Here is a 13678-nt window from a genome sequence, read left to right as displayed (position 1 = left end):
CACCAGCCTAAAGTTTCAGCTTCTCAATAGCAGCAATGATCCAGGACTTCAAACTTGTCACAGGGTGTCACCATCTTGGAAAGTGTCTGCGGCACTCACATGCTCAGTGGGCTCTAAGCAGTTGTTGAAAAGCTAAGCTTAGGGGTCGTCGCAAATTATCAAACAAAAAACATACCTCCCAACATTTTGGAAGTAAAAAGAGGGACAACATTTTTTTGCCATGTAGTGTGGCACATTTTTTTTGGATCACACCTATTTTTGTGGCCACACCCCCTAATTACCATGTTCACTTGACCAAATTTGGCAGGTTATATAATGTAGAAAATATTTCTCCTTATCTAAACTTTTGAAATTACTTATTTTCTTATCTCAAAATTGTTACAAAGCATCTTAGTTGCACCTGTTAGCTGTTCTGGGCTCTCTGCCAAAAGCCAATTAAGTTTGAAACTTTGTTTTTCTGGCTGTTCAGTGCAGAGAAAAGAGGGACTTTCCAGTGCAAATGAGGGACTGCAAGTTGAGCTGTCAAAAGAGGGACTGTCCCTCCGAAAAAGGGACAGTTGGGAGGTGTTCAAAAAATTAGATTGATCTGTAATATAAGATGATGCTACAGGGCTGATTATTATATTCTGATGCTAATTGCATGGTTTTTGTGCTGCCATGTAGTATCTGTATTAATTACTAATCAGCCTTATATTGAGATATTTCTATTCAATGTGTACTGTAAATTGTGAGTGGGTCCCTAAGCAAAGTAACTGACAGCAGCTAGGGTTGCCACCTAGCCGGTATTTTACCAGCCTGGCCGGGAAAAATGATGGTTGATCCCAATGTTATTAATAGGGAAAAAAGATAAATATATAGGAAGACCGGTATTTTTTTCTAGAAAAGGTGGCAACCCTAACAGCAGCACAGAGCATGTGCAGTGAATCAGCAGAAAAGAAGATGGGGCTACTGGGGCATGTTTGGAGGCACAGATCTTCCCTGCTTAAGCGCTGTGGTTGCCTTGGGCTGGTACAGAAGCCCAAAACATTATGTAGGGAAGTGTTATTTGCCCTTTCCCTAACTGCATAACCCTGTGACTTTAAATCTGGAGCCACCAAAAGCATGGCTGCTGCTTGCACTGCAGTGAGACAGATTTCAGCCACAGCCTGGCCAATCAGCAAGAAGGATTTGCTTCCAACCTTATGACCTCTCTGAAAGAAGTTTGGAGCCAAAATGAAAGTGAGGCTGAGGTTAATCAGTAAGAAGAAAGCATGGTCTCTGCACAGAACTACTGAGAGGCAGCCTGAGATTTCTCCTCTCTGCGGTGAGTGTTCCTGCTGATTTGTTTGAGTAGGAAGCTAAGGATTTCACCTATAGAATATTATAACTGAAAATCATATCATACTTACCGAGATTTTCATTTCCTGGACTGGAACATGGCAGTGGGCACACAAAGGGTTAATCCCTCCTGCCGTGAGAAAGGCACAGGAAGTGACGAATAAAAGGACTTCCCCCAGCTCTGGCGCCCATTCTTTCTGACTGATTACAATACCCCTGGGAGGGAAGCCCCTGCCCACTGCCATGTTCCAGTCCAGGAAATGAAAATCTCGGTAAGTATGATATGATTTTCAGTTTTCCTGTTCCTTTCACATGGCAGTGGGCACACAAAGGGACTTAACAAGCTAAGCATTTAGGGAGGGACAAAACAAATATAGACCAAGTACTGCAGTTATACATTTATTCAGCAGTAGCCGCCTCCAAAATTGAATGCCCAAAACAGGCTAGATCCTTAGAATATGTATCAAATTTGTAATGTTTGGAAAAAGTGCAAAAAGATGACCAAGTGGCCGCTCTGCAGATTTCTTCTGCTGATACCTGGGCTCTGAGTGCCCAGGAAGCTGCCATCCCTCTGATGGAGTGTGCTTTAGGTGCTGGTTCAGGTGCTGACTGTAATGAATATGCTGTTACGATGCACTGCTTCAACCATCTTGCAATCGTGCTTTTAGCAGCTCTGTTTCCTGAATTATTACTTCCAATGGTCACCAAAAGGTAATCTGTTTTTCTGAAAGTTGCCACTTTCTTAAGGTAAATCCGTAAGCATCTGACTACATCCAAGGAGTGAAGCTTTTCTTCTTGTTGATTTTGTGGTTCCGGATAGAATGCAGGTAAGATCAGTTCCTGTTGCTGATGAAATCTAGATGGTACTTTGGGTATGAATCTATCTTCCGTTCTGAGTACCACCTTGTCTGGAAAGAAGGATAGCTTAGACGGTTTAATTGATAATGCCTGCAATTCTCCTACCCTTCTGGCAGATGTGATGGCTAACAAGAATACTGTTTTGAGGCACAAATTTTTTTAAAGATGCTTCCTCTAATGGTTCAAAAGGGTGTTCCATTAACGCTTTTAAGACCAACGATAGGTCCCAAGGTGGAACTTCTGATCTGATGATAGGGCAAAGTTTTTTCAATCCCTGAAAAAATCTTTTCAATAGGATACCCGAAGCCCAGTGAAAGTCAGTGTGTGCTGAAATCGCCGTCACCTGTCCTTTAAGCGTAGAAATACTTAAATTGCGTTCTACGCCTGCTTGTAGAAATTCTATGATGGTGACTTCAGATATTCTGAGAGGGTCATGACCTCTTGCTTTGCACCAATCAATAAAGACCTCCCAAGTTCTGGCGTACTTTATGTGTGTCGATTTTTTCTTTGAAGCTAATATGGTAGATACTGTGGAGTCTGATAATCCCAACCGATTAAGCTTTAGCCTTTCAGTTTCCAGGCTGTTAAGGCCCAACGGCCTGGGTTCGGATGTAACACCATTCCCTGGTGGAGAATAGTTGGAACTATTGGAAGGTGGAATGGCTCTTCCTGTTTGAGCTCCATCAGTGTCGGAAACCAAGCTCTTCTGGGCCACCAAGGTGTCACAATGACCACATTTGCCTTGTCTGTCCTGATTTTCTTGAGGACTTTCGGAATCACAGCTAGAGGTGGAAAGATGTAAGCCATTCGGAATTTCCATGGGAAAGAAAAGGCATCCCAAAATATCGTTTGACTGTTCTTTCCCCAAGAACAAAATGTCGCGATCTTCTTGTTCTGAGATGTTGCCATCAGGTCTATGGAGAAGGGACCCCACTTGTTGTTGATCAGATTGAAAATTTCTTGACTGAGTTCCCATTCTCCCACTGTCGGGAATCTCCTGCTGATCTGATCTGCTAGGCAGTTCTGGACTCCCGGTATGTAACAGGCCGACAGACCTATTAGGTTCTCTTCCGCCCACGAAAAAATAGCTATGGTCGTGGTCAATAAGGTTTTTGATTTGGTGCCCCCTTGCTTGTTTATGTAATTGACCACGGTAAGATTGTCTGACTTTATCTGGACTTCTTTTCCTCTGACTATTTCGTGGAATCTTATCAGGCTTAGTAGGACTGCTTTCAATTCTCTCCAGTTGGAGCTCTTTCTGCTGTCTTCCTTGGACCAAATTCCTTGGCACGTTTGTGTCCTGCAATGTGCTCCCCAGCCTATTCTGCTGGCATCCGTTGTGACTGTCTCCATGATCTTTGGCATGAAAGATATTGGTTTTTTCAAGTTTTTTTCTTCTAACCACCAAGCTAGGGATAGTATAGTTTTCTCTGATAAAGAAATGGTCTGGTTCGACTCTGGATGGCCCTTGCTCCATTGTGTTAGGAATTCCATCTGTAGTGTTCTCGTATGAATCCTTCCCCATTTGACCGAGTCTATTGTAGAGCTCAGTTTCCCGAGGACTTGCTAGCAGAATTTCACTGAAACTTTGTGTTTTGCGCAAATCTGCTGTACTTGATATTGAATATCTGGTATTTTTTCTAGGGGGAGTCTCAGATGGCCTTCCTGTGTGTTGATTGTTGTTCCTAAGAACAATATTTCTTGAGTCGGGGTCAGAAGTGACTTTTCCCAATTTATTAACCAGCCCCAACTCTGTAGAGTGGTTACCACAATCCTTAAGTGCTCGGTCAGCAACTGGCAAGAAGAAGCTTTTATGAACAGATCGTCTAGATAAGCAAAGATCTGAATTCCTTTCATACGAAGGTGTGCTAAAAGAGGTGCCAAGATCTTTGTGAATACCCTGGGACCTGTCGCCAACCCGAAAGGGACTGTCTTGTATTGAAAATGTTTCCCCAAAATGAAGAAACGCAGAAATTTCCTGTGTGGTTCCCATATGGGAATATGAAGGTAGGCGTCCATCAGGTCGATCTTTGCCATCCAATCTCCATGGCAGATATGCATTGTAATTGTTCTGATGGATTCCATTTTGAATGTTCTTACATGGAGATTTTGATTGAGACTTTTCAAGTTGAGTATTACTCGAATCAAACCGTTGTGTTTCTGTCTGAGGAATAAATGGGAATATATTCCTGAAAAATGACTTCTTTTTGGAACTTCCTCTATGACCCCCTTGTCCAAGAGATCCATGATGACAGATTGGAGACATCCTCTGTCTTGGTCTGATCTCTGTCTGTCTGATGACACAAATTTTCTTTTGGGGTATATTCATCAGTTCCAATGCATAACCTTCCACAATCGTATTGATGACCCAGGAATCTTGTATATGTTGAGCCCACACTGTCCCAAACGCCCTTAATCTGCCACCTACTTGGGCCAGAGGGGCTCGCGCACCTTCATGCTGTTTTCTTCTCAGGTTTCTGATCTCTTTTGTCTTGGTTACGAAACCTGGATCTCCAGGGCTGATGGACAAAGGGCTTTCCTGGTTTGTATTGTTTGGTATCCCGGAATGATGGTTTCTGATTTCTGAAATTCCTTCTATCCTTGCGATCTTGCGTCAAAAAAGCTGATTTTCCCGCTGACGCCTTGGAGATTATTTGATCTAAACGTTCCCCAAAAAGGAATTCTCCTTTAAATGGCAGGGAGCAGAGGTTATGCTTGGACTGAGAGTCCGCATGCCAATGACGCAACCACAGTGCTCGTCTGGCTGCAACTGCAAGGCCCATGGATCTGGCTGCCACCCTTGCTCCCTCAAGGGAGGCTTCAGAAGCAAAATTGTTTGCTGTTTTAATGTCTTGAATTATGTCCAGAATTTTATCTTGATCTGCTCCTTCTTTAACCGCTTTCTCAACCTCAGATATCCAAATGCTGTTGGCTCTGGTAAGTGATGTGGTTGCTACCGTTGTTTTGCAAGCCTTTCCTCCTGCAAGGTACAGCTTCTTTAGAATGGCATCTTGCCTTCTTTCCATGGCATCTTTGAGGGAAACACCCTCATCAACTGGCAATGTTGTTCGTCTAGCCACTCTGGTGATTGCCGCATCTACTTTGGGAACAGCATTCCATGATTTCACATCTTTTTCTGAAAAAGGAAACATTCTGTTAAACCTCTTAGATTCCCCCATTTTTCTGTCAGGGGTTTCCCATTCGGCATTTATCATGCTAGCAATCACATCATGGACCGGAAACACCTGTGTTTTCTTTTCTCTAGTTCTGAACATTTTATCTTGTTTGGGTAGCTGTTCTTCTTCATCTAAGTCTAGTGTGATTCTCATGTGTCTTATTAGAGGCTCAATAAAATCAATATTGAAAGCTGATTCCTCTGCTTCATCTGTATCTGTTTCTGATATTTCCCCTTCAGAGGAAATAGAGTCTCTTTCTTGTACTGTTCTAGATGATCCGGCTGTCGTCCCTGCACTGGCAGCAGGTATGCATCCTTGTTTACTCAGATTATGCATTACTTTACCCGTGACTTCATCTACCATAGTAGCCATGGATTGCTTGAAGGTGGATTGCATCCAGTCCATCATGCTATTCAGTTGTTCCATGGGAGGATTGCTAGCCTCCATTAGGCATTTTTTGCACAGCCTTTTATCCAGCATGGCTGGTTCACCACATGCTATACACTCCCGTCTGGAACTTTTGCATCTTTCTGGCTGATTTTCCTGTGATGGGCTCCTATAAATAAAAAGGAGTAAAGTTACTTACATTTTGAAAAGTCTGTCCCAGAAGCTCTCTCCTTAGATAATGCTTACCCCCTTGAGCCTGAGTGTGAACGCCTGTGACTCATTACAGACAGCCTGCAAGAGATATGCACACCACAGGTTAGTCATTTTACCAAACCTGAGCTCCCAGCGTGATTTAATCCATATCCACAGGTAACTACTTACACCTGGGACCAGCAATGCACTACTTCAAGCACTCTGCTTCTTTTTAACAGCAGTAAGACGCCAGACAAAAAACAGCATAAAATGGTTGAAATGTTTGTCTATACCACGCCTCCCGTCCCTTTAAATCTTACCAGGAAGTGCGCACATGCGCAGTAGTGCTTCCGGGTTAGGCGTGAGGTCATAGGGCGCATCAGCGTCTTATTGCGCATGCGCCGTCTGAAGATCGGCATTGCGACTTACAGCGCTGCAGGCAACGGATGGCCATAAGCCCGCCGGCTTCTCCTGCGGCTCACATGAGAACCTGTATCTCGGCCAGAGGAGCTTCAAACAGAGGAGAGCGGCTCTGCTGGTACATTGTGGGGGTATTGCATGACAGGAAGAAAAAGAATGGGCGCCAGAGCTGGGGGAAGTCCTTTTATTCGTCACTTCCTGTGCCTTTCTCACGGCAGGAGGGATTAACCCTTTGTGTGCCCACTGCCATGTGAAAGGAACAGGAAATAGGGAATCCCATAGTCAGAGCACAGGGAGTAAGTTAACCCTTTCCAGTCAGCCATCATAGTGAGTGGAACTAGTGCAGCTGCCTGAGCTATTGCTAGGGAAGTAATCCCTGTAGGATAGATAGGACTTCAACCCTGCAGTGAGTTGCCGTTGTGTACACCGGATCTGGACTGTGGATTTCCCATCAGCCTCCGTAAAAAGGTGCAGTGGATCTCCTCAGGAATTTAGGAAGCCTTTCCCTACACCAGCATTCCAAGCTCAGCGTGGATTAAATCTGCCAGACTGCTTCCCTGTATCTGCTCTGCCTCACAGGATCTATTTCTTTTTCACTACCACTGGGAGTTGAGACCTTCACTTTACACACCCCGGGGTGCATCAATCTGGTGTTTCAACACATAACTCTGATTTTACTAATTTGGGATTACTAATATATCCCTGCAGACCATAGTGTGCACTCTCACCATTCTTAAAGTGACAGTGGACATTTTCATACAAAGGGTGATACTTATTATATTGTCTATTATTCATTGTATTATTGTTATGTCACTGTTCTTATTGCATTGCATATATTGTATTTCTAATATTACATATTACTGCATATCTGCCTATTGTGTGATTTATTGTCTGCTACAATTGGTACCAAAATCACTGCTATTGCAGTTCCCAGGGAGTTGTATGCCACCAATATCTGGTTTTAGCCCTGGGTGGAGGCACTTAACTTATCCAAACCCAGCAAATCTCCCACTTAGCGGAGGCTTGGGATCTATACTATACTGGATATTCCTGCCAAGAAAGGGTTACAATTATGTACAACATTTCTAGCCTACTTCTGTAGTTAAGCTTTAGTTCTCCTTTAATCTCTATATGGTTGACTACACTGAGATGAAGGATGGTGCTGGAAGAGACAATTATCACAGTATATCTAGCATTATAGCTTGGGATGCAATAAAACTGCAAAACAGCAACATTCTGTTTTTACTCAAGGGCAGTAGAGAGCTCTTACACTCTCATGAAATATTAAGCACCCAAAAAAACCTATGAGCACCCTTTGGGAGAGCACGGCATCAAGGGATGTAATCCTTGCCCAATATCTACCTGTCACCAACCAGTCTGGCTGGCATTTACAAGAGCCAAATATAAAAGAGGAATGGCCAAGCCAGCAGCAAATATTGGGCATAGTACATCTAGATTAACTGGTATTCAAAACAGGCCCTGGCATTTCAAGAACACAGAGGCCCAAACACCCTCCCTTCAGCCCAATAAATAGTTATTATCTATGGCAACTTACAGCGGTTCCTCTGGCATTTGCCAGAACCCACAGAGTGCCAGTCCTGGCCTGCAGGTTAAACCCCTTACTTTCAAAGTGTTTCATGCTGTGCCAGATCTGGATAGCTATGGATTTCTAATGGATTGATGAATACATATATTTCTGTACTATTCTCTGCATATAATGCAGGAGCATTGGTACTTGCAGAGTCTTCAGGGAGGAAAAAAAACACCCTTTCTACATTTATTTTGCCTGAGTGAGAGAGAAGGTTAATTGCTGTCTGTAAGACATATTGGTCACAAGATTGCATTATCCAATTAGGCTTCAGCACTCACTCTGTGATTCCATTAGATTGATCCACTCCAGAGAACAGACGCACAAAGATATAGTAGATACCATCTGCCCAGCACCTAGCGAGCTGACTGCCTCTGCTACTTGTCAGATTCATTAGGAAACCTAAACGAGGCACATTTTACCGAGATGTGACTGAAAATGAAAGGCAGCTATTCAGACAATAGTATCAGTATTAAAGCTGACTTGGTTAACTCTTCAGCAAATCTGGTTGCTAGGGTCCAAATTACCCTAGCAACCATGCATTGATCTGAATAAGTGACTGGAATATGAATAGGAGAGGGACTGAACAGAACGAGGCATTAACAATCAATGTGTAGCCTTACGGAGCATTTGTTTTTTTAGATGGGGGTCAGTGACCCTCAGTTGAAAGCTGAAAAGATTTACTATAACCATGAAAATTTTTTTAGAACTATCAAACACTAAAAAAGAAAAAATGAAGGCCAGCTGAAAAGTTGCTTAGAATAAGCCAATTTTATAAAATACTAAAAGTTAAAGGAACAGTTAATCAAAAAATTAAAATGTTTTTAAGTAATAGAAATATAATGCAGTGTTGCCCTGCACTGGTAAAACTGCTGTGTTTGCTTCAGAAACACTACTATTGTTTATATAAATAAGCTGCTGTGTAGCAATGGGGGCAGCCATACAAAGGAGAAAAGGGTCAGGTTACACAGTAGATAGCAGACAAGTTCTGTAGAACATAATGGTGTTATCTGTTATCCACTATTCAACCTGTGCCATATAGCCTTTTTTTAATCTCCTTCATTGCCACACGGCAGCTTGTTTATATGAACTATAGTAGTGTTTCTGAAGCAAACATATCAGTTTTACCAGTGCACTACAATATATTTTATTTACTTTGAAACACTTTTATTTTTTTGGTGTTACTGTTCCTTCAACAGAAAGATGAACTACCCTCAAGTCCAGCCTGCTCAGATAGGTGCAAGTGCATGCATTGTTTTAAAGGAACCCTGTAATCACCTTAAACCCTGAGCTTGTGCAAGTAACACCTTTTCAACACAGAAAGGGCCCAGGCCCGGATTTGTGGAAAGGCCTCCAAGGCCCGGGCCTAGGGTGGCAGGATTTTAGGGGGCGGCATGCTGCCCAACCACACCCACATTGGTTCAAAAACACTGGGGATGCGCTGGAGATGAAATTTCCCATGAGCCAATCCCTATTAAGGGGAGGGTATAGATTCAAAGAACAGCAGTGGGCCTAGGGGAGCCTGCTATGTAAATCCGGCCCTGAAAGGGCCATTTGCAAATGCACATGTAGTGTGCAAATTGCAATTCTGGTCACAAATTGCCATGTTTTTTCCCCATTATACAGTATTTCCCTACAATAATTCTAGCATAACTGTGACCATGCTCTTGATCACATTCAACATGCCAGTAAAAAAGGCACCTATTGCCGCTACCCATTGTAGGACGGATAAGCTGCTACCAGGTTCAGCATGGTGGAAGCTCCAGGGATCCCCAGCTTCAATAGCAGCGGTTTATAAGTTGTGTCAATATGCCATCTCCATTTTGGAGCAATTACACCTGCAGGTGCATTTGAAAATGATTCCTAAAATTTAGGGAACTGCTGCTTATAACTTACCAATTCTGCTGACATTCAGGGAAAAAATGCTGCATTTTGGGTAATAAAACATGGGATTGTGCACTTTTTTGAGTCTTTTTATGTCTGCCCTTCTGATCTTTGAATGCCAGCTCCCAAGTACTCTCCAAAGGAGAGCTGTCAAGTGGAGTGGATACATCTCTATAGATGAATGATACCCAATTTCAGGGTGTTTATACAGTATCTATATCTATCTATATGTGTTTCTTTCTCCTCCTTTCCATGGTTATCGTAGAAGTGTCAGTTCAGATTAACAAACACATAAAACTAGCTGCTGCCGTATAGTCAGGCCACACCGCGGGGCTCTAATGGTCTCTTTGGCAGGAGCCCCGCAGTGTTCCCCCGACTGGACATCAGCGAGATGATACATGACCTCTTTGGAGCACTCCGGAAGGGCTGGATAAGGCACTTCAGCATGTCTTAACGACCCATTTGGTGATATACTTGCCATGAATGCATTCTTTATTATTTTGTGCCCATCAATCTGCCAGTCAATCCAAAGCAGCAACAAAAATATGACCCCCGCAGGCAAGCTCTGTACACACCGGGAGAGGTCACATTTTCAGCTAAAAAATATTTTAAAAAAATACATCTTTTAAGAACAAATGCACTCAGGCTAATAACCTCTTCCAGCACATTTTATACATAGCTGTATTATATCACATTTTGCAAGGAAAAATCTTTTCACCTTGTGATTAAAAAACACATATTTCTGAGGAATTTTCATACAAGAGAGGCGAATAATTTGATGCCTGAATTCACCCGGAATGTCAAAAAAAATGCATAGGAAACTATAAAATTATTTTGTGCTTTAAAGAAGATGTTGAAGCAGTGATATTTAGGGGAAAATTTTGTACAAGGGCAGTCAAAAATCTATCTGTGCACCCATACCCAGGTCTACCTAAATGCTATAGTATCACCCTTTAAATCGGGGGTGTCACTTTTAGGGTGGGTGTAAGCTTTTACCAGCAGGACCAGATGGGGTCTGGGCAATGACATAATGGAGTCATTTGTAATACCCCCTGGCCTCAGCAGCTGATTTACAGGCTAAGCAAGTTAATCATTGGCCGGGTGACAACTGTGTTCAGTTTCCAATTCTAGAAGGACTAAAACTCATCATCACATCTGAAAAAACCTACATGCGCCCACCATCTTGGGTAAGGATCAATGGATTTCATCTAGTACAGCCATATACTGGCTGGACTAGGAGGCTAGGCAATGATAAAAACCCAATTCTAGAAGGATTACCACTCATCATCTTCTAAATGAACCTGCATGAAGCCACCAGGGCCGGGACTTGGGGCAGGCAGCAGAGGCACATGCCTAGGGAGCAAAGGTGGAGCTACACCAGGGAAGCACCTCTCTGGCTTTCCCCTAGCTCAGTCCCTTGTGTCCCCCTCCTTGACAGCTCAATGGCATGGAGAAGTGCGACACTTTGTGTGATCATCTTTTTTTTTTTTAACAATTCAAGTTTATTGAACATGGTAGATGTAACCATCTAGTATATGTAGTAACCTGTTAAATGTCACATTACAGGGTATAGACAGACGTATAAGTACTAAGTATAAGCACAGTGCTAGGGTTACATCTTGTACAGTATATATGCATTGAGATCTTACATCAACTACGGGTAAGTAGTAGGAGGCTCACACTACTGGACAGAATCTTTAGACACAATAAAAGGGTCTGTAGGGTTCAACTACCAACACAAATGTATTCAAGCTAAAATTGGCACAAGGCTGTGCATATTTTGAGGCTATTTAATGGGTATTTGTACCCAAACAGACTCCATATACCCACCCATAAACGAGATGAGCTGAGTGTCCATTTGTTCATCTGACCCTTATGAAGAATTATGTGCAGATGCCCCTATTGATTCTGGGGAACTTAGCAATGATGCAGAAATTCTTTCTGTTATGGTGGGTTCCTGCTACAGGAGTTGTAAACATTGATATGGATGCTTGTGAACAACCAGCCTAAAATCAGGGCAGCTTAGCTAATAAAATCTGCACAGAAGAAAGTCAAAGTAAAGCTCTACAATCAATAATTAATACGGTACTAGTAACTTGCTTCTCAAAAATTATATGAAACATGAACTTTCCATAAGTGTTTCGTGCAAATTTATAGTCCATAACTTTATAAATTCAGCCCAGACCATGACAGCCACCTGTAGAAATCTAAATTGAGCAGGAGAAAAAAGTAAATGTTGAAAAATTGGTCCCAATAAATTGTTCCTATGTACAGCCAAGTTGTTACTAAGCAAAGGTTCCCACTGGGTTCCCACATGCAATCTAAATCACAGTGCTCCCAATGCACACTAGAGCCAGACTATAAATAAATGCTCGCTATATCAAGCCTTCCAGTTCACATGTGCCCCTATATAAACAGGAAGCTGGAACATGAAAGTATATCCCTCTACTTCTGCCTGCCACAATGCTCCTTTAATTTGCAGGTTTGCTGGTCAGGGTAATGGATTGCGGCAAAGACAAAGCAACTAAGTCCTCACTTCACCTCTGAGTGAAATTGGATTAAAGGTCATTGAATATCTAAACATTGCTGGAAGGGTGGTGGGAGATTTACTTTAGTTTTCATTTTAGTTTTCATTTTCTCTACACTATACCTGCTGTCCCACAGCCACAGTCCCTTCACAGAGACTATTATCCTCACTGCTATTATAGGCATTGATCTCTCCTATACTTGCTATCCCACAAACACAGTCCCTTCCAACAGACTATAATCCAACTGCTACTATAAGCATTGATCTCTCCCCACTATACCTGCTATCCCACAGTACCTTCCCAGAGACTACAATCCGCACTGCTACTATAGGCACCATCTATCCCTGCTATACCTAGGGTTGCCACCTGGCTGGTATTTTACCCACCTTTCCAGTAAAAATTATGATCCCAATGTTATTAATAGGGAAAAAAAGATAAATATATAGGAAGGCTGGTATTTTTTCCAGAAAAGTTGGCCACTCTAACTATACCTGTTATCCCACAGTCCCTTCCCAGAGACTACTATCCCAGCTGCTACTATAAACATTGTTATATTAGGAATATTAATGCCTCTTTCCTTGTAATGACTTGAGTACAAACTGCAATACAATTGGCATCCTGTCTGTGAAACTGTTGATTCAGTTAGATAAATCCTTCAATATGGAAATCACATCTGATAAAAGAAACTTCTATCACTGCAGACTCCTTTGAGAGATCTGTCTAGCAATTAGGAATATTTTAATTAAATGAAAAGTAAGTTATTACAAATCTGTTTTCTCCACTACAATGAAGGAGCAAAAACAATGAAGGAGGTGTATATGCAGTCATGGGTGTAAAGTAATTATTTAATCACTGCAATCTTTAATGAATATTAGCCACCCAGGGTTTGTCTGGTGGTAATAGGGTAGGTGGAACTCAACCAATTAGAATTATATCAGCAATCTTGCTATTATCTAATGTACTCAGATTACTAGAAGCTGAAGAGCTGAAATGGGAGTTGTTGACAGGATGCCAGCCCAGATCTTACTTGGCAGCAGGGAGTTTTCATGTGATTATGTGTAGGGATCACAGATTTTGAAGTGACTCAGGCTAGTTTTACCTCCAAGTGGGTTTTCCTGGAGGTATGCCTGAGTGGTGAGACTAATCCTTTACAAGTTCTACCTCCTAGGTGTATTGGTTTGACCCACTCTATAATGTGTGACCTTTTCTATCCCACTTTTCCTTAAAGGGATACTGTCATGGGAAAACATGCATCAGTTAAAAGTGCTGCTCCAGCAGACTTCTGCACTGAAATCCATTTTCAAAAGAACAAACTGTTTTTTTTTTAT

At 42.2% G+C, this 13678-nt stretch overlaps 2 protein-coding genes across 2 annotated transcripts in view; both read right to left on the bottom strand.

Moving 5' to 3' along the window:
• LOC108710801 (carbohydrate sulfotransferase 1) overlaps window positions 1–13678 on the bottom strand; it is a 92876-nt gene that overhangs the window by 38600 nt on the left and 40598 nt on the right. The gene's annotated exons all lie outside the window — the stretch shown is intronic.
• On the bottom strand, window positions 3751–6594 carry LOC121401414 (lamina-associated polypeptide 2, isoforms alpha/zeta-like). Its single transcript, XM_041586029.1, has 2 exons — window positions 6120–6594; window positions 3751–6029 (listed from the first exon to the last, which is right to left on the bottom strand). Exon 2 carries the CDS (start codon window positions 5829–5831, stop codon window positions 4629–4631), a length of 1203 nt encoding a protein of 400 aa, XP_041441963.1. The 5' UTR covers window positions 5832–6029; window positions 6120–6594; the 3' UTR covers window positions 3751–4628.

This window comes from Xenopus laevis, chromosome 3L (genome assembly GCF_017654675.1).
Source record: "Xenopus laevis strain J_2021 chromosome 3L, Xenopus_laevis_v10.1, whole genome shotgun sequence".
Lineage (NCBI taxonomy): Eukaryota > Metazoa > Chordata > Amphibia > Anura > Pipidae > Xenopus > Xenopus laevis.
The sequence above is the reverse complement of the archived record's forward strand: the minus strand, read 5'-3'. Positions and strand labels throughout refer to the sequence as shown.